The following is a 20112-nucleotide window of genomic DNA, read 5'->3' on the forward strand; positions in this document are numbered from 1 at the left end:
AGAAGTCTTCAGTAACTGGTACTTCCATCAATCAAGTTGGAAGCCCTGCAACCTCGGAGCTATGCCACTGACTATAGGGGCTCCAAGCATGGCCTGCCCTCCCATGGCACACAGACAGGCGTGGGCATGAACGGTAGTGTTTGTTTGTTTGTTTGTTTGTTTTTATTGTTTCGCTATCTCTGACTCCTCCCCATCCACCATGCCCAGTGTAAGGGTACACGTCTCCTTCCGTACTGTCAATGCTGGGTCGGGTTCAGTCCGCTAGTCACCTGTAGAGGAACGACTGCATGAGGGACTGGGGTGGGGAGAGTGGGCGTAACCAGTTTCCTCCCCCTGGCAGAGCTTGGCTACCCACAAGGGGAAGAGCTGGGTCCCACCCTTTCAGAACCTCTGTCGAGGGTGTCTGTGGGGCCAAGAAGGTGGGAGCTGGTAGGGCGGAACACACAGTAAAATGTGTGAAAGATACGCAAAGATCTGGGGTAGGATGGGCACCTCCTATGTGAAAGAGGTAAAGAATGGAAGGAGCTGTCTCCCAGTTAGGAGAGCAGAAGCCAGCTGGACAGAGGGCAGGAGCGGGTGAAGGACAGGTACCAGCAGATACTGGTGGGTAGTGAGAAAGACAGCAACTGATAGCAATGGGGTGTTTGGGGGTGACAAGCATGCTCCAGGAACAGAGGGAAGAAGCCCTAGCAAGAAGGGTCCTAGGAAGGTCGGGGAAAGGTCCCTTGAGACTCGGGGCTCCCTCTCCTCTTCAGCCTTGGGCGTGATCTCTCCCGCCCCTCCCCCACTCCCCACATGCATCAGCACCTCCGGCCAAGAGTCCTCCCCTGAGTCCTGGAAAACCTCCCATAGGTGTATCAACACTGCCGCTTCCAGGTGGCACTCCCTGTCCGGTCAGCCTCCTGTTCCCGGGATTCTGCCCAAGGGGCTTTACTCACCCTCTACCAGCAGCTGTGTGTCAGCACTGTCCTGGCCCGCCTGGCAGCTGTAGATGCCCTGGTCCTCAGGTCGGACGTCACGGATGACCAGGCTGTGGGTGGGGCCGTGGCTGCGCATCTCATACTTGTTTCCGGGACACAATTCGACCCCCTCCCGCAACCAACACACGTAGCCTCCAGGGCGGGACACAGTCACCTCCAAGACCGCCCTGCGGCCAGCCAGAACCGTCTTCTCGCGAGGTGGGCGGCGGCACATCTGGAGAGGCAACGCTGCGGTTGGGGGGTGGGGGGAGACAGGGGCTTAATAAGGACACGCACGACCCCTAGAGGAGAGGTGCATCTTCCCTGCCTACGACCACCGCTTCTGGTTCAAGCCCTCCATGCCACATGTCAGTTTCCCTGCACGACCGGCTCAAAGTCTCTTCCTCTCCGTCTCCTCCCGAGGAAATGGGCTGCCCTCTGTGATCTACCCCAAGAGATCTCCTCGAAGAGGAGAGATGAAGGAAGCGACATTTCTAGGACCTGCGGTCAGTCAGTCAGTCCCAGGACGGGAGGTGATGCCCTTCCCGGTCCCCTTTGCCTCAGAAGCTTACCCTCCACCTCCAGCCGAGCCAAGGACTGGGCGGGTCCCGCCTGGAAGCAGACTTCACCGGTGTCCTCGGCTCGCAGCTCGCTCAGTACCAGAATGTGTTTCTTCCCTGGGGGGGAGGGGAAGGTAGCGAGGCCTCAGCCACTTCCCGGGAGGATTCGAGAACGAAGGTGGTACCCGAGCAGGTACCGGGGGGGGGGGGGGGGGTGTTCCGAAGTGTCGATGCGTGGAATTGGAGAGAGGAAGCAAAAGGAGCTAGGCAGGACTAGGAGCTGGCGGCGGAGGAAAGTCCAGGAGACCCTGGTAGTGGGGCGATGGGCGGGGCCTGCCCGAGCTAGAGGCGGAGCTAATCCTAATGGGGCGGAGTGTGCCTGAACCCCGGGTAAGGTAACAACCGGTCACAGAGGGTAGAAAAACGGCCAAACCTTCCTGTCGGATGCGGACGCGGTCTCCGGGTCTCAGGACACGGCCTCCGAGCTCCCAGCGCCCGGGGGTCTCGGCCTCAGACACTGTGCACTCGAACGTGGCGCCGTCTCCTTCGCGGGCGCTAACGGACCGGAGCTCACGGAGCACACACACCTCGCGCTCTGGGGGCGGAGCCGGGGGCGTGAGGCAGGGGCGGGGCGTAACCAGAACACACACCCGCCACGCCCCCTCCCTAAAAGTGTGTAAACTGTAGGGGCCCTTCTGCAGGCCAGGTGCCCAGAGTGGTACCCAGCCCCGGAATCCCTGGGTACCCACCGCGCACTGTCAGGCGCGCGGGCCCGGCGCGGGCTGTCCCCACAACGCAGCTGTAGGTGCCGGTGTCCGAGGAATTGCAGCGCCGCAGCAGCAGAAGGCGGCGTGTGCCGAGAGCCTGGAGCCGGAGCCTCGGGCTTAGAGAGAGTGCCTGCCCGTCCTAAGGACAGGATTTGTAGCCGATCAGACCAAGCCCAGCAAGACTCGGGGGCCGCGACTCCGGAAGGTGGCGGTGTCCTCTATGCATGCCAAGCAGTCTAGAGGCTCACCAGTGGGGCTCACTGTGTTCCCCTGCTAGGGTTGGACCATCCCACATCTTCCCTTTCTGGTCACTTTTCTGAGAAGGTGCCATCCCTTGGGGACTTTAGAGCCAAGAATAGACACCAACGGCACAGAAAGCCCAGAGCTCTGCATGGACCCACTGAGTGTGGATTCTAAAATCGGTTTCCAACAAAGGCTCTACCCCCTTTTTTCTAACATTGAGCAACCAACTCCGTTCATCCCGCAGAACATATCCCTTAGATAACCCACCTGGTGACAACGAAGCGTCCCTTCACAGGGTGTTGTAAGGATTAAAAAGGATTAACTGTGCCATCGGTTTTAGCCCAGTGCCAGGTTCACTGGTCCAGTGAGTGTTAGTTTCTTGCCCGCACTATTGTTAGGTGGATAGGTCTGCACTCGGGCCAGGCTCTGACCTTCTCCCACACAGCGTCAGCCAAAGTCTGGGAAAGCTCGCACTCGAATGTGGCCGTGTCACCTTCAGTCACTTCTAGGTCCTGTGGCCCCCGCACAAAAGTCACTGGGACCTCTGAGAGTGGGTAAGGGAGAACAAGGCCAAGGGACAGGGGTGAGTGAGGAGTGAGGGCCCAGTAACACACACACACACACACACACACACACACACACACACACACACACACAGAGTCAGTGGCAGACACATGCAGGTGGTCAGTAGAGGTCACTAGTGAGTGGAGGACACTAGAGGACAAGTTCAAAGGAGATGCCAGAAAATGGGAGACAGGGCAGGGCCAGAGAGTCAGCGGGGTAGGAGTGACTAGCTGGAAGTCACGTGATATGGTCAGCAGGGAATATGCTGGGGCTGGAGGCAACTGGTCAAAGCTGAAGAGATGCCAAAGGGACAAGTCATAGATGCATGGACAGCAGTGACCACACAGCTGGAATGGGTAGCAGAAGACACTGGACTTGGGGTAGGAACGCATAAAAACTTCCACACAGCCTGAGGTCCATTAATGCCACAGGAGTGATCGATGGGGAAATCATTAGGGCTGAAAAAATGGAAGCCCTCAAGCAGAATCAGTTCTAGAGCACTCTTCAGTGGCTCCTCAGTGGAAGAATTACACGGGGCACATTTTAGGCAGCAAAGGGGATCACTGAGTTGGATTAAGAGTAGTCAGATAGATAGGCTAGAGGGATCACACAGACACGGGATTGCTCAGTGTAGCATCGGTTGGCAGGGCTACAGGCAACCGAGCGGTCATACGTAAGGTGTTCATCAGAAGGGCCCAAACAGATCCAAAGGGTCCAGGGGTTCCCCACTTTGGCAGGGTGGTCAGTAGGAGCCACATGGTTGGTTAGATCAGTGGTCGCACACAGTAAATTAGCAAGCAGGGGTCCAGAGGCCACACCTCTCACTGAGAGCCGAGCAGCGCATCGAAGGGTATCCGCAGTGAAGGAGACACAGCCCGAGTCAGCCAGACCTAGATCGCTGAGCACCAAGCGGTGAGTACGGCCTTCTGAATAAATGTGGCACTTGGGCCCTGGGTGCAGCCGGACTCCACCCTGGGCCCACTCTCCAGTCACACCCTCCTGGGACAGCTCCAGCTGGAAGGTGGCGCTGCCCCCCTCAATGACAGTCACATCCTCCAGAGGCCGAAGTTCCCTCAGCTGCCGCGCTGGTGTGGGAAGATGAGGAGAGAGGGAGGGTGATAGCTCTAGGGTTCAGGGGTTCACTCAGCCCTCAGCACTCTCCACACCACCCCAGCACTCAGTGGAAGGCCCTAGCTATAGAAGTCAGACTTGGTAGATGGAAGGAAAGGACAGAGACAATTTGGTCAGGGGAGAGGTGTATGGAGGTTAGGAAAAGGAAAACACACAAAAGGAATGTAAAGACTTTGGGGGGGGGGGCTGGAGAGATGGCTCAGTGGTTAAGAGCATTGCCTGCTCTTCCAAAGGTCCTGAGTTCAAATCCCAGCAACCACATGGTGGTTCACAACCATCTGTAATGGTTGCAGACGTACACACAGACAGAATATTGTATACATAATAAATAAATAAATAGTTTAAAAAAAGACTTTGGGGGGAGGGGTGAGAAGAGTGGGAAGCCACATGGTGTAGGGTTCTGTGACATAGGAAGAGGGACTCTGAAGCCAGACCCATTGGGATTGGAGCCTAGCTTTAACATATACTTTGTGTATAGACTGTGTGATCTTTGGCAACTGCTCTGGCTTTTGCTGGCCACAGTTTTCCCTGTTGTACTAGATAAAGATCAGAGACACTCTGGATTACACTGTGATGAACACGTATCACCGATGACAGCCCATCGCCAAGACCTGACACTTCTGCTAATTTCCTCCAAGTCTCTAGAGTAGAGAGCTCAGCCCTATTTTTAGGGAGACTTGTTTGAGAGAGCTTAGGTGGGGTCGGTCATGCAGCTAAGTAGTGGGGGGCTCCAGCATAGGGTGGCGGGTGAAAAGTGCTATTAGCTAGCCATTCTTCCGAAGAATAAATACAGAAGAGTCTTTCTGGAGTATAGCGTTTATAATGCTAGCAAAGCCATCTTGGAAGTCGGAGGTGAAAAGCAAAGTCCATTTGGACTTCTGAGGTAACCAGAAAATATTAGGAAAAAAAAAAAGAGAGAGAGAAATGCTTTGCTTCAAGCAGGGAGGCTTCAGGCTCTAACCCCTGAATGGGACGGCCAGGGCAGACTGTCCTTAGCAGAAAGGGGCACTTTGGTGGGGGGGTCTCGGGGACTCTGGACCAGCCAGGTGGGTGATGAATTAGGAGAAGACAGGGCACTCACGCCTCACACTGAGCCTGGCCAGGGTGCGATCATGGTGACTCTCGCAGCCGTAGGTACCCTGGTCGGTAAGTAGGACACCATGGATGGAGAGGCGGTGGACACGGCCATCCTGGGTGGTGGTCAGGTGAGAGTCGAGGGGAAGAGGCTCCCCACCTCGTAACCAGCGAATGGCTCCAGCGGCACCCACTCGGCCGGTCTCTACCTCAAGGCACACATCCTGACCTTCTTCAGCCCGCACATCCTGTAGCCGCCGCAAGAACAGCAGCTCTGTCTCTGGAAGGGAAGGAAAGAGGAGGTCATGGAGCCCTGAAGGCTGGCGCTGGCTATCTCACTACTAGGCCAGGGTTGGGAGGGGGTTACAGGGAACGGAGTGTTATACACTCAGTGGCACTAAACCTCGAACATGGAGCCTGGCGCTTGTGTCCGTGGCTCCCACTCGTGCAGTCACGGTCCCTGTGTCTTTGAGTTGACAGCCTCGGATGATCAAAGTGTGGCTTGAACCATTCTGGACCATCTGCAGCTGGGGCCCTGGAGTGACCACGGCTCCATTGCGTAGCCAGGTGACTTGGGCATCTGGTGTTGAAACTTCACACTGGAATGTGGCATCGTCACCCTCGTGGACCGTCAGAGGGGTCAGTTCGGAGACTAGTCTCACTGGTGGGGGTTCTGGAAGGAGGGGTGAGGCAGTGAACTGGATACCTCTTTCTCCTCTCTATTCCTTAGGACTCAACCCTCCTTCTCCCACCAATTACTACAGCTTGAGTGAGATTCTGCTGTGTGTTGTTCATGGGGATTCTCCCAAAGACCAGGATAACAATTCCTTAGTAAGCTCCCTGCAGTCCCAGCCTGGCACCTCTTCCCAAGTCTCTAGTACCAATACGTCATTTACTATGGCCCTATTACAACACTTAACAGTCACAGAAACCTATTTGCTATTCCAGTTCAGAGTTTGGGCTCAGAGAAGTAAAACCACTTGGCTAATGTCACACAACTCCCAGAGAGCAGAGTCTGGGTTGGACCCTGGGCAAGTTGACTCTAGAGGCCCTGTTCTTCTCTACTGGGCCATACAGCATGCTAGGGTCCTGGAAAAAGGAGTTGGCTCTCTCAGGGTGATGTCATGCACACATTGGTGGGAACCACAGACAGTAGGTTGGGTGAGATGTAGAGGGGAAGAGCCCAGGACAGGAGGTGGTCTTTGTGGGTGCCAGAAACCAGTGGGCGCGAGGGGTGCACTGTTACCTTCCACGCTGACGATGAAGACGCGACTGTCCTGGGGTACGTCACACAGGTATTCCCCAGCGTCCCCTCTCCGTGCCCCCTGCACCCGTAGCACCTGCCTGGCCCCGGCTTGTTCCAGCTGCACCCGCCCCTGGTTCACCAGGCGCTCCCCGTCCTTGTACCAGCGCACAGGGCCCCCTGGCCTGGAGAAGTGCACCACCAGCTCTAGGTCCCCGCCTGGGGTGCTTCGAACCCTCGTCTGGGCTGCCTCGGGGGCCACTACCCGCACCGGGGGCTCTGTGGGGTCAGAGCTAGGGGTCACTGGGAAGGCAACGAGGAGGGTAGGGAGGCAAACTGGGGGAATTGGGCAAGGGGATAAATGTGGTAATAAATTTTTTCAGGAAAGTGGGGGAGTCCCGGGTACGGGGTGCTACTAAGGCTTTCTTCCACGCTGTACTCACCAGCCACCTGGACATTGAAGCTGAGACTTGGGGCTCCTGGGTCTGCCCCAGACTGGCAGGTGTAGACACCTGTGTGACCTAGGTCCGCAGCCTGGATGCAGAGGATTCGGCGAGGACCCTCAGCTCTCAGCTCCAGCCCTTCGCCCTGCTGCACAGGGCTCCCATTATGGCTCCAGAACACTTGGGCGCTTGCTCGGGACAGTTCACAGCTCAGCACCACTGGCTCCCCGGGAGCCACACAGAGCAGGCTCGGGGCTGCCTCCGGGGCCAGGAACTGCACTGGCAGTTCTGCAGAAAGGAAGGAGAAGGTAAGCCTAAGCCAGCCCCTGCCTCCTCCCCACCCCATGCTGGCTCAGGCACACCCACCAGCCAGGCTGACGTTGAAGGTGACAGCCTCATCTCGGGTCTCACACACATACTCCCCGGCATCCTCGGGCTGGGCGTGCGGCAGGGTGAGAGTGCGGGCAGGCCCCTCGGCACCCAGCTGCAGAGCCTCCGACACCTCTACCTCTAGCCCGTCCTTGTACCAGCGCACCTGGGACCCGGCTGGGGCCACTTCGCAGCGTAGCTCCACATGTCCTGGAGCCCCGAACTGCAAATCCAGGGATCGGGCTGCCGGGTGCACAATCCTTTCCGGTGGAGCTAGTGGGTGGGCAGAGAAAGCGGCACATGATTCTGACTCAAGGCCGCTGCCTGCCTCTCCGAAACACTTTATAGCTAAGGACCTTCTACGAGGAAAAGGACTTGCCCAGGGTCTCAGAGGCAGGTCAGACTCATACCCATATCTATTGAGTCACTTCTCCCGAGCTCCATCCCAATTCCCTCCCCTGCTATGCTCTGCCTCTGACACACTTGCCTTTTGTTACTCAATAAACCATTTATTTTGCTTTCTCCCCCATCTATCCCTCCCCAGTGTGAGTTCCTGTAGCACACTGGCTCACTTTGTACCCAGCATCTAGGATGGTGTCAAGCATATAGTAGTTGTTTGATAAGCATTTGCTAAATAATGGAATGATCCCAATCGCTGGGCTCCCTCTTGCCGGGCCTGTGGTCACTGTCCCAGCTTGATCTCTCTAAGGGTTAAGACTGAAGAGACAAGAGATGTGGGGAAAAGAAAACAGGGGTCCCCTAAGATGAGGGAAGAAGGGTGGTTGATGCCTGTCCCCATAGCACCCTATCTCTCCCTCTCTGGAAATGCCCACATAAGCTACCCACCTGTGACGGTGACAGTGAAGAAGGCTGAGTCATCTCCAGTGTCGCACACAAACTCGCCCCCGTCCTCCGGCTGGGCAGCCGGCAGCACCAGACGGCGACGAGGCCCGTCACTCTTGAGAACCAGGGCCTCATTCTCCTCCACCTCAAGCCCATCCTTATACCAACGCACGGAAGCATCCTCTCGAGACAGCTCACACGTCAGCACCACACATTCCAAACTCACAGCAACCAAGGTCACCTCATCCTGAGGGTATATGATCCGCACAGGAGGCTCTGTGGAGCAGGGCAAACAAAGGTGTCACCGGCTGGCACGATCTGGGCCGTGTTGCCCGTGTGGCAGTAATAGTCCAGAGTATTGAGTAGCATAATAATAGTAACAGTAGGTCCCCGATCTGTCCTCTGAAATCCCTAGGGTCAGCCCTTTGCAGAAATCAGAGTATTTTGGAGTCTAAAAAGGATACATTTCTCATTTATAAAACACCTTCAGGCCCTGCCTCCACCCTTATAACTATTCCCTCTAACATTTTTGCTGTGCAATGTATTTACCCTCAGCAAGACATATTAAAATAGTCATATCTCAGAAAGATATATTCTAGTCCTACCAGATAAACCAGATAATTAAGGAGTAATTAAGTATGTAGCAATTAAACTTAGTTTTAGTGAAATAAATTTGACTACCAAACTTTTCTTTTCTTTCTTTCTTCTCATTTTTTTTTTCTTTGAGAGATGGTCTTACTACATAGCCCTGGCTGGTCTGAAACTCACTGTGTTGGCCAGAAAAGCCTGGAGCACACAGAGCTCTACCTGCCTCTGCCTCCCCGAGTGCTGGGATTAAAGATGTACACCACCACAGCAGACTACTGTTGACCTCTTAACAGGCCTTTTGAGGGTTTGGGGGCTTTCAAAATTGTGCATAAGGGACGGTCAGGATCTGTAAGAACACATACTTCCTAAATGGTCTAGTGTTGGCGCGAAGTGCTTTGCATGGTTAGCCTCACATGATGTCTGGAGAAAAGTACTACGCTGTCTCCATTTTCCAGGTGGAAGAACTAAGGCACAGAACGATTAAGCAATGACTCCAGCTCCTGGGGGCAGGAGGAAGCACTTTCTGTTCCAGGCAGGCTCTCCTGCTGCCGGCAGTGGGAGGGAATCCAAGCCCAGGCTAGCAGCCGCTAGGGAAATCCTTTTGTACCTGTACACCAGAGTTGCTAAAACTCGTCTAAAAGCTCCCCAAGGGTGCGACACGCTGCTTCAGGGATCTCATCCCCAGCACAGGCCACTTCTCCACAGAAAAGAAACCAAGTCAATATTATTTGATGGTCAGCAAGCCCAATCTGCCCCAGTACCATGCCCTTTTGCTCCCCTGGGAATCAAGTTTCAAAGACTAGAGTGCACCTGGCCCCCTAGTGGCCGGACTGGAGAACTGCTAGCTTTCCTGACGAGGAATTTTTCAGAAGTTCACAGAGGGACCCAACCACAGCACTCGGCAGCCCTGAGCTCCTGGAGCACACCTCCACACATGGGATCCTTTGCACAAAGTGTCTGATCCAATCATGGCAAGGCCAGAAGATTACAGGAGGCAGCTTCCTGGGCTGTGGAACAGGTTGAGGCAGTGAGCTGGAGGAAAGCTACAACAGCAGAACTCACTGGGTGTGGGACTAGACCCACTCTGGCCTGGAGGTGACGTGGTATCTGTGTGAAGTTCCTGTGGGGCACCTGGTACTTTGTGGCTGTGGCTGTTATGTCTGGCCAGGGCTGGGAGCGAGAGAGTGAAGGTGGCTGGCTCTAAAACAGAATGTGTGCACAGCCTTGTTGCCACTGGGGACTCCTCTAACTGGGGTCCCTAAGCGTCTCGGCCTCAGCATGACTCCTTGGGCAGGTCAGGGAAAAAGGTAACAGGGCCATGAACAACAGAGTGGCTGTCCAGTGCGGCCATTGGGGCTCTTTTGTGATGCCCAGAACTGTCTAAAACTCCCACTACCATCCCAAAGTCTCTGGCATACACCACCATCACTTCTAGCCATCCTGTGCGTTCTCCTACCTACAATATTCTCTGCCTACCCATAACTCAACTTGACTGCAGTAAAGTAAGTAAATACCTTCATTACCCTGACCAGGATAGCAGTCGCCAGCCTAATGGATTCCTGTGCAGTTCCTGACAGCCTACCCTGACACGTGTCTGACTTCTTGCTAGGCTGTGCCCATTGGGAAAAAAAAATACACTTCTGTTCATATGCTGCGGAGTATATGAAGTCCAGCCTTTATTACAGTCACCCTGGGTGACTTTCTCCCAGGTCCTCCCTGCCTGTCTGCTCTGTTAGCAGGCTTATCAGTTATCACAGGTGTCTTGGAGTGTTCATTGGTGTGTTTATTGGTTTAACACAGGGGTCGCCAAGTTAAATCAATAGCTCAAAAAGTCTGGGAAGAAGCAGGGTGGGTGGAACAGAGGGATGGGAGCCCCATACTATGGGGGAGCTGCTACTCAGTGCCAGCCGTTCGTCGCCATGGGGGGAAACGGGACCAGAGCCGGCGGGTCTTCGGCTTTTTCAAGAGGATGCATAAATCCGGGTTGTTATTTGGACTGTCCTGACTTTGGTATGATTCTGCAGGCCAAACAAAACATATCTGTGGGCTGCACAGGGACCAAGGGTCTCTCCGTTTGCGACCCCTGGTTAAAGACTGTCTCCCTAGCTATGCTGGCAGCTCTTTGACCAGGAGCCCAGGAACCGACCCAGATGGTGTTAGTCAGTGAGCTGGGGGAGACACTGGCCTTGACACTGGAGAAGGGCCTGTTTTTTACAATTGGGGTTCCAGGTTCTTTCCAGCAGGGACCCCGGTGCATGCATCCTCAACCCACTCTTCCCTCCCTGACACCAGTAAGCTGGCATTTGAGGAAATAGCCACTCAACACCCTTCACACTCAGGGTTGTCCTTTGGTGACTCTGGGGGCTGGGGTGGGCCCACACCTGTGACGCTGACAGTGAAGGAAGCCGACTCGTCATCGATTTCACACAAGTACTCTCCAGAGTCCTCAAGCTGGACAGAGGGCAGCACCAGGCGGCGGATGGTATCTTCCTTCTCCAGGAGCAGGGCTGGGCTCTCCACTACCTCCTCCCCATCTTTGGTCCAGCGCACCTCAGCCCAAGGCCGGCACAGTTCACAGGTCAGCACCACACGCTCTAGGCGTACGGCTGCCACATACACTTTACCACTGGGGTGCACGATCCACGAGGAAACGTCTGAAGGACAGAGACAGCTTTTGCTAAACGAGGCGGGGTGAGACTGGGTGCCCTGCTACCCTTCCTGGTGTACGCCTGTCTGCCATGCTTTGAAAGTCTGCCATGTGTCGAAGCAGAAGTCACTGTGTGGGTAGCCACAGCTAGAGCTGCACAATCTTAAACACAGCCACCACGGGCAGAACGACAGGACCACGGTCTCCAAAGCTCAAGCTTTGTGTGGGAGCCGCATAATGGGGACTGTGGTGTCAACTTTAGCTGTGGGAGCAGCTACATTCTCTGGGGGGAGACAGGACAGTATAAAAAATAAAATGTGGGACAAGAAGACGGGGTCTCAGTTTTCTGACCCCTTCTGCACCTCATATCACCTGCTTTGTAACAGAACTACTGTCCCCAAGGAACCCTCTTAGTGGGGGGGGGGTCCTGGAAGATGGTGAAGACAGGGCTCCGCTGGGGATGAGGAGCCAGGACTGGTGTGCTCAGGACTAGACCATGCAGGGAGGCTAGCGGAGGCTTAAAGTGTGACATGCAGGAGCGTTGAATGCTAGCTGCTCTAGCTGGTCCCACCTGTGATGGTGACTGTGAAGTAGGCACGTTCGTCTCCTGCGACGCACTGAAACTCGCCCCCGTCGGAGGGCTGGGCTGCAGGCAGCACCAGGCGGTGATGGGGCCCTTCCCTCTCTAGCACCATGAAGTCACTCTGCTCCACCTCCTGCCCATCCTTGTACCAGTGCACAGGGGCGTCCTCTCGGTCTACCTCACAGGTGAGCATGACGCACTCGGAAGTGATGGCATGTACAAACACATGTTCCCGGGGGTCCACGATGTGCACTGGGGGGTCTGGATGGGGAAGAGAGACGGGTCATAAACACCCCCTTATACAGGAGATGAGGACACTGGGGGTAAGGCAGAGGGGTTACCAAAGCCCTGGCGTGCAGTAGTTTGGGGGCAAAAACCAGACCCTGATGGCAAGGTAGCTTAGCTATGATGGAAGGTGAGATAACAGAGTGATCCAAAGATCCCCAGAGGCAGCTGAGTGGCATCCAATAGTGACAGAGCCAAAGGCAGATCACAATCACAAGGCATGCAGCTGGGTTTACTGTTTCCTCCACAAGGACAGGACAGGAAGGACAGGTCCGGAGGATGATTTAGCCAGCACCAAACAACTAATTCCACCGGGCAATGCTGTGTTTGTATTTAGGCAGTATCTCCAAGGCCCAGGTGTTAAGGGCTTGCAGGCTGGTCTGGTGCCATCATGATGTTGCGGCGTGATCGGATGGGAAAACCTTAAGTCACTGGGGCCTGACTTCCAAAGGGCTGGTGGGATCCCTGCCCCTTCCCCTCCTACTTCCTGACCATGAAAATGAGCAATTTTTTTCTGCCACATTCAGCCCTGCCTTTGTCATCGAGCACCCTCATCACGGTCTCAAAACAATGGGTCCACTTGGTCTTGGGCTGGAAACCCCCAAAACAAACCTTTCTTATTATCAATAAATGGCTCAGGTATTTCATTACAGTGACAGAAAACAGATTAATATAGGTAGTGAGTTCCCTGTCACAGATCATAATCAGATTGGGGTTAGGAGGTCTCCTGGTAATGGAGTTGAAGCAGGATTTCTATGCAAAGGGATCAGTAGTTCTCCAGCCACCTCCTTGAGAGTCAGCTCCCTCCCTCCCTTTGTGTGTGTGTGTTTTGTTTTTCGAGACAGGATTTCTCTGTTTAGCCCTGGCTGTTCTGGAACTAGCTCTGTAGACCAGGCTGGCCTCAAACTCACAGAGATTCACCTGCCTTTGCCTCCTGAGTGCTGGGATTAAAGGTGTGTGCTACCACTGCCTGGCTGAGACTATACCTTTCTGAGTTGTGGAAATTAAAATAGCATCAGTGCAAAATAGCTCTGGCCCCAAAGTAGGTTCTCAATAAACGCCAGCCACTCCCTTCTTCCCTCAGGTGTTTAGCTCCCTCACCCAATTCAGCAGAGGGTGTGCATGCATTGGTGAGCAAGTGTGCTTGATGATGTGGATACATGAGAGATAAGGATGTAAATACAGGACCAGAGATAAATCTAAGCAATACTCACCTTGCATCCACAGGCCCTAGGCCACACCCAAATACCACAAAATGAAGGAAATAAAAAGCCCTCCTTACAAAGGGACCGCCACCAAACCAGGAGCAGGGGTTACAAAGCTCCCAGAATCAGCCTCAGCAGGAAAAGGCCAGCATAGTTCCTGACCTTGAACAGTGACGCTGAAGAAGGCTGAGACTCCTTCAGTTCTGCATTCAAATTCACCACTGTCTTGGACTTGAGCCTCAGGCAGGATCAGCCGGTGTTTGCGTCCATCCATCTTTACTATGAGTGACTCACTCTCCTCCACTCTCTGCCCATCCTTGTACCAGGTTGCTGGAAAGTTCACTCTTGAGAGCTCACAGGTCAGCACAACCCGTTCAGAGGTTGTGAAGGTCAGTGACACTTTGTCCTGGGGACTCAGGATGTGCACTGGGCTTTCTGCATGGAAAGAAAGCTGATCACTTGCAACGGTCTATTCTGTTTGAATAGGCATCCTTTCCCCAGTATCTGTGCTTGTACAGGGGTGCACACATGGAAAAGACAACCGCTGTCAGTGGCTAAAGCCCAGCTGTCAGTTAGGGTTTTAAAAGCAGGTCTGAGGTCAAAGGGGAAAGAGGACAGAGGCAGGGCATCTCTCAAGCACACACAGAAGGTACTAAGTTCAATCTCCTGTACTTGGAAAAAAAAAGTATTGGGCTTTGCTATGTTTGGATAGGATCTGAGTTATCACTGAAAGGTTCATGTGATGGAAATGTGGTCCTCCGGGTGGCGGTGTTTGGAACCTTTAAGAGGGGACGCCTAAGGCTGGGTGTGGTGGTGCAGAGCTACACAGTGAGATACCTTAAAACCAACTCCCCTCACCCTCCACAAACCCTAACCAACCACCACCACCATGAATGACAAAAAGCACAAGACAATGAAACGAGAGGAGGAGGACCAGAAAGCAGCAGGCGTGGTGAGCTTGGTGGCAGGAGTCCCCAGGACCCCGGTCAGTTCTTGAGTACACTGTCGCTAAGCTGGTTCACCCCAAGTACTTGCTTCCTTCTGTCCTGACAGCCTTTCTACTTCCTCGTCATGTTCTGACTTAGGGAAAGGTCGGAGGCAGGGGTCACTAGAAACTAAACCAATGGAACTGACAAACTTTGGACTTTCAGTTTCCAGAACCATGAGCTAAGAAAAGGACCCGGTATCACCAATTCTGTTATGGCAACAGAAAGCAGGACAAGCCCAGCCAGGCTTTTAGGTCACTGCTGAAGAGTAGCGGTTTTATAATGCCTAGGAATTCTGTTTATTTACTTGTTTGTTTGTCAGAATTCTTTTTAATTTTTTTCATTGATTTTTTCAGAATTTTCTTTATCTACCTGTTTATTTATTTATTTAGTTTTGTGAGACAGGGTTTCTCTGTATAGCTTTGGAGCCTGCCCCGGAACTCGATCTGTAGACCGGGGTGGCCTCAAACTGACAGAGATCTGTCTGCCTCTGCCTCCCATGTTCTGGGATTAAAGGCTTATGCCACAACGGCCCAGCATACCTATGAAGTCTTAAAGAGCCTGTCTCTCCTGGTGCCTCTGGTGTTAGTGGTCCCGGGTTAGTGTAGAAACGCTGCTCTTGATAATTTCTGCCTTTGCTCTCTATTTCTGATTCTGTGAGTTACCACCGTAAGGTCTCTGGTTTTCTAGCAATAACAAGACAGCTAAATGCTACAGCATTGAATTTTTAGCACCCCCTCCCTCAATCCTGAGTACCTGATGGTACGTTCCCTCCCTTCCTTGTTCCAAAGGAAGCACGGTGTGTGGGGTGAGGTGGGGATGAGGGGATGGGAGTGTGGGGATCCTGGAGACCATTTAACTTCTCTGTGCCTGTCTCCCACAGGCAAAATGCAAATGAGAGAAGAACCTGTTTTATAAGACTATCAAAAGGATCATGCTGTTCCTGGCTCAAGGTAAACACTAGGAGACAGTGTTGGCAATCAGACAAGTGGACAGAAAGCGGGCAGTGATCCTCGTCTCTCTTTGGTGGTATCGAGCTGGACCCAAGGCCTTACACATACTAGGTAGTGTTGTACTACTGGGCTACACCCCAGCCCAACGTGACAGAATTACTGCAAAGAATAGAAATGACACCCTAAGTGAAGCTCTATAAGCGGCGAGTTGAAAGTGGTCTTCTGAACACCGGAACTCTCAATCGGAGCCCATCACGAAGACCCCTCATTCTTCCAGCCCAGCTACAAGAAACAGGCGCAACATATGCTTTGAGCCCATCTGCCCAGGTGTCCACCGGTACCCACCTTGGATAGTGAGCGCTGCAGAGTCTTGCACACCAGGGCAGCTGAAGCCTACCAGGGCTCCACTGTCCTGGTGCCTGACAGTTTGCAGGATGAGTCTGTGCTGCAGGCCCTTCTGCTCCATCCGGTAGCGCAGGGCTCCAGGCTCCACCTGGCCTTCGGTCTCAGTACTCTTGAGCTGTTCCCCATTAAGGAACCAAGTGCCCTGGATGATGGTGGACAGATCAAGGGAGAAGACGGCATCTTCCCCATCATACACCTGCACATCCTCCAGGCCCGACACCAGACGAGCTGTGGGTACTGGGACAGAGACAAGGTATGGCTGTTAGAACCAGAAAGGGCCAGAGAGAACAGAAGCTGGCGGATGGAAGAAGACCATTAAGGACTAGGAGTCAGAGAAGGGAGGAAACGATCTGGGGTATGGATACTGACGGGCCAAGAATCAACTCACCGAGGTGAGCGGAACCATTGAACACGACATGGGGACTGCGGCCATGTTCGCTGACTGTGCAGATGCGAAAGCGGTAGTCACCCTCGGCAGGTACACAGTCCCCTGGCACCTCTACGGCTCCGGCTTTCTCAATGCTGAAGCACTGGACCCAATCTTCAGACCCAACCTCCTGCCGCTCAAGGCGGTAGATGAAGGACGTCTCTGGGGGCGGCTCAGGGGGCTTCCAGGTCAGCAGGACTGTGTTCTTTTGGCCTTTGAACATCTCAACCAATACGGGGGGCCCAGGAGGACTGTGCTTGACACCTGAGACAAAGGCGAGATTCTCACTTGAGCCTTGCACAAGCCCCCAACAACATTTCTGCTTTAAATCCACTTTGTCAACCCAGGACCCAGACCGTGGCTACCCTCCTGCCCCATCCTCCTGTTAATGGGGCTCTATGCTCTCACATTTGACTCTGAGCAAAGTGGTGGTACGAGAGTTGCCCAGGCTGAAGGTGACCTCGCCAGCATCTTCTCGGGTCACCCCTGGAAGGACCAGGGCATGCATGTGACCACAACTGCTCTGGCAGGTGGCTGGCAGCTCCTCCCCGTCGTGGCTCCAGCACCCCTGGACCCCAGCTTCTCGGGTCTCCACCAGCAGCACGGCATTCTCTCCCTCCAGGACATCAAGTTTCCGGGGTAAGCGCTTCAAGATGGGTCCTGGGATGCGGACGGGAACCCATCAGGCCGGGATCAACCCATCAGGCCGGGATCTAGACACCACGGGCCTCAGCCTCCTCCCACTGGCCAGCTGACCTTTGACCGTAACATTGGCCACAGTGCGCACTCGACCCCGCATCTCGCACAGGTAGACGCCATCATCGTCTGCCTTCAGCCTGTGGATGATGAGGCGCCTCACGGTGCCCTCCTCGATCTGCTCGTACTTGCGGCAGGGCAACAGTCGTTGGTCCTCTCGGAACCAGGCCGTGGGGATTCGGGAGTTGGGAACTTTACACTCCAGTACCACAATCCCATGCTCTCGGCCCTCCACATCCTGGAGGGGCCTTGTGAACCGGAGGCGGGGCTCTGTTGAATAGAGGAGTGCAAGAGAAGGCTCAGAAGAAGCTAGCTGAACAGGACTGGTACCATACATTACTTGGTCTTCCCAGAAGGAGGATGGCAGCCAAATTCCCAGCAGAGTTAGATGGCCTGATTTCCTGATGCTCCGCAGTTATGACACCTTGAGCACAGCAGCTTGCTTGTGTGTTAAATGGGAGAGGGAGGGCATAGCTGAGCAAGATCCGTGACTTTCAAACTCTTCCCTAACTCTCCAACTTTCCCCTAATTTTGCAAGGGTCTGCATTGAATTTTTACCTTAATAGCATTTTAAACTTTGCAAAACCCTATTTCAGAAATAGGAAACCACCAGAGAGCTAAGTTGTGCTGGGGAAACAAGTTTCTGTGCCACTTGGAGACGTTCCCTTACTTTCTTGAGGACATTCCACTTCTGCACCGGCCTGCAAAGTTTGGGCACATTGAGTTGTGCCCGTGAGGACACTGCCACAGCTCAGGTACCACACACTTGGTTACGTGCCAGGCAGGACTCAAGGGAACTTCCCAACATGTTTCCCTTGGAAGGAGAAATTTCACAACCAGTGAAAGAGAATCCCTCGAGCTGGGATCAAATCCTATCAGGGAGAACTTTAGCTTCCAGGGAGACTTTAGAGTGTGTTGTGTTTTCTCTGGATTTTCTGTTCATGAGTACTGAAACCATGTTAGGTAATCCCCCCCCCCACCTTTGCTTTCATCTTCTTTCAACCCTAAACAGATTAATGAAAGAATACAGGCTGCCGAAGTTTATCTCCCCTGTGAACGAGCAGTTGCTCCAGGGAGGTTTGCACGGGGCCTTCCCAACAGATTCAGGGCCTGAAGCTGTGAACGCAGCCTCCACTCCAAATGTGTGTTTTCAGTACAGCAGCTCCCTTGTTCTCATTGACTGGCACGTTACTAATTTAGCCTTAGCTATTTACACTCATAAAAAGCTCCTTTTATCTTACAGACAAGGCGACCGATGGGAATCCAGTTGGGAAGGGATGCCTAAAAGAGCAAAGGATGGCAGCGTAGGCCTTGTTTACACATTGTCATCTATTCCTAAATTTAGTGGTTTTCAACATCTGCCCGGGTAGTGTGCTAAGAATTTCACAAGAGTACTGGAGACGTCTAAATTCGCACCCCTGAGGGTGGGAGGCAGGCAAGAAATGGGAATTCAATGTTTCCCCCGAACACGGAGGTGGACATGAGCAAGGAGGACCTCTGAGGGCACTGGAGGCGCAGCGCTCTACCTTTCACGTGCAGTTGAACCGCGCTGAGTGTCTGGCCAGCCGAGTTGCGCGCTGCGCACACATAGAGCCCACGGTCTTTGGCCTGGCAGTAGAGCACCTTAAGTACAAAGCCACCGTCGCGGTCGCGGTACATGAGGCGGCGGCGGTCGGGGAGCAGAGGGCGGCCCTCCCAGTGCCATTCGATCTCGGGCTCCGGCTTGCCCATCACGTAGCAGCGGAACTTGGCATGCTTGCCCTCGTTCACCCAGAAGGTCTTGGGTGCGCACTTGAGAGGCTCCACTACGGGTACGGGGGGCTCATCCGGGTCCTGGGGCGGGCTCTCGTGGGGCTGCTGCACCTGGAGCAGCGCGCCGGCCTGCGCGTGACCGTGCGCGTTGCGGGCGTGGCACACGTACACCCCAGAATCGGGCAGCCGCGCAGCCTGGATGCGCAGCGTCAGGCTCGCACCCCGGCCACCCGCTCCGCTGCCCGGCTCCAGCGCGAAGTGGCTGCTGTCCCACACTTCGTCCAAGGCCATCCCATCCTTCTCCCAGTACAGCTTGGGCTCCGGGAGGCCTCCCACCTGGCACGTCAGCACCACCTCCGCCCCGCGCAACACCCACTGAGACTGGGGCCCTGTTAGGAATATCGGGGCACTCTCCCCGGTGCCAGGAGGCGGCAGCGGGTGATCAGAGGACTGGGGCTCCGGCTCTGGAGCGGGGGGCTCCAGCACGGTCACGGCGGCCGCTGCGTAGGCCTCTCCGGCTGCGTTGCGGGCGCGGCACACATAGACCCCGGCGTCGGTGGGCAGAGCGCCGCTCAGCAGCAGGCTGTGCTCGGCGCCGTCCTCCGGGAAGCTCAGGCGCTCCGAGGCCACCAGCTGCTGCCCGCCTTTCTCCCACAAGACAGTGGGAGGCGGCTCCCCCAGGACCACGCATTTGAGCTCGGCCTCGGCGCCACTTACCACCCGCACGGGCCGCGGGAAGCGCAGGAAACACGGGGGGCTCCCCTGATCCCCTGAGTCAGCCTTCATCGCGGCCGCAGCAGATGGCCCGCCTGGGCGCGCGGGAAGGCCGGGAGCCGAGGCCGGAGCGTGGTGGAGCGAGCACTGGGACCCGTGGAACTCCGGTGCCTGCCCGCCTCCTTCTCCTCGACCTGAGCTGCAGCCCTGCTGCGCGGCGATTCCCGGGCCCGCAGCCCAGAACTCAGGGGGCAGTCCTTCCTGTTTGCTTGTGCGAGGGGCCCTGTAGGCTCTGCCCGCGGCCTGGCTTCCTGCTCTCAGGAGCCTCTCTTCCCAGCCCCCTCCCACAGCCTGGGCCTCTTTCCCCTCCTCCCTCCCACCTCCAGCGGCCAGGTCCCCAACTGCCGGCCAGGCTTAGGCCTGAGTGCCTGAGGCGCCTGCAGCTGCCAATCCCAAAAATATTCTCTGATGACACAGCTGGAGGACAAGAGCCCAGACTGGCTCCTCCAGGCTAAGTATAGAGCAGGCGGGACCACCTGCCCTCGGCCCAGAGCGCCAAACTCAGGGCTTCCCTCCCACGTTGGTCCTAGCAGTTGTGTGGTTGAAAGGGGCCCC

The 20112-nt window shown here is 55.0% G+C and overlaps 1 protein-coding gene across 5 annotated transcripts; it reads right to left on the reverse strand.

The window, feature by feature from the left end:
- Window positions 1–139: 139 nt before the first annotated feature.
- On the reverse strand, window positions 140–19861 carry Obsl1 (obscurin like cytoskeletal adaptor 1). Of its 5 annotated transcripts, XM_048459182.3 has the most exons (21): window positions 18558–19859; window positions 17032–17301; window positions 16684–16935; window positions 16237–16539; window positions 15789–16085; window positions 13667–13939; window positions 12003–12275; window positions 11166–11438; window positions 8200–8472; window positions 7351–7626; window positions 6985–7272; window positions 6545–6820; window positions 5702–5971; window positions 5306–5578; window positions 3912–4178; window positions 2961–3073; window positions 2269–2425; window positions 1953–2114; window positions 1532–1636; window positions 939–1208; window positions 140–269 (listed from the first exon to the last, which is right to left on the reverse strand). In XM_048459182.3, the coding sequence occupies exons 1-21, from the start codon at window positions 19567–19569 to the stop codon at window positions 262–264; spliced, it is 5691 nt and encodes a 1896-aa protein (XP_048315139.3). In that variant the 5' UTR covers window positions 19570–19859; the 3' UTR covers window positions 140–261. The 5 variants fall into 5 exon arrangements, with proteins under 5 accessions (XP_048315139.3, XP_048315140.3, XP_085554068.2 ...); XM_048459183.3 differs by lacking the exon at window positions 6545–6820 and having other exon boundaries at window positions 18558–19855; XM_085697942.2 differs by lacking the exon at window positions 140–269 and having other exon boundaries at window positions 931–1208; window positions 18558–19861.
- Between the last annotated feature and the right edge of the window lie 251 nt (window positions 19862–20112).

This window comes from Myodes glareolus, chromosome 1 (genome assembly GCF_982192425.1).
Source record: "Myodes glareolus chromosome 1, mMyoGla1.1, whole genome shotgun sequence".
Lineage (NCBI taxonomy): Eukaryota > Metazoa > Chordata > Mammalia > Rodentia > Cricetidae > Myodes > Myodes glareolus.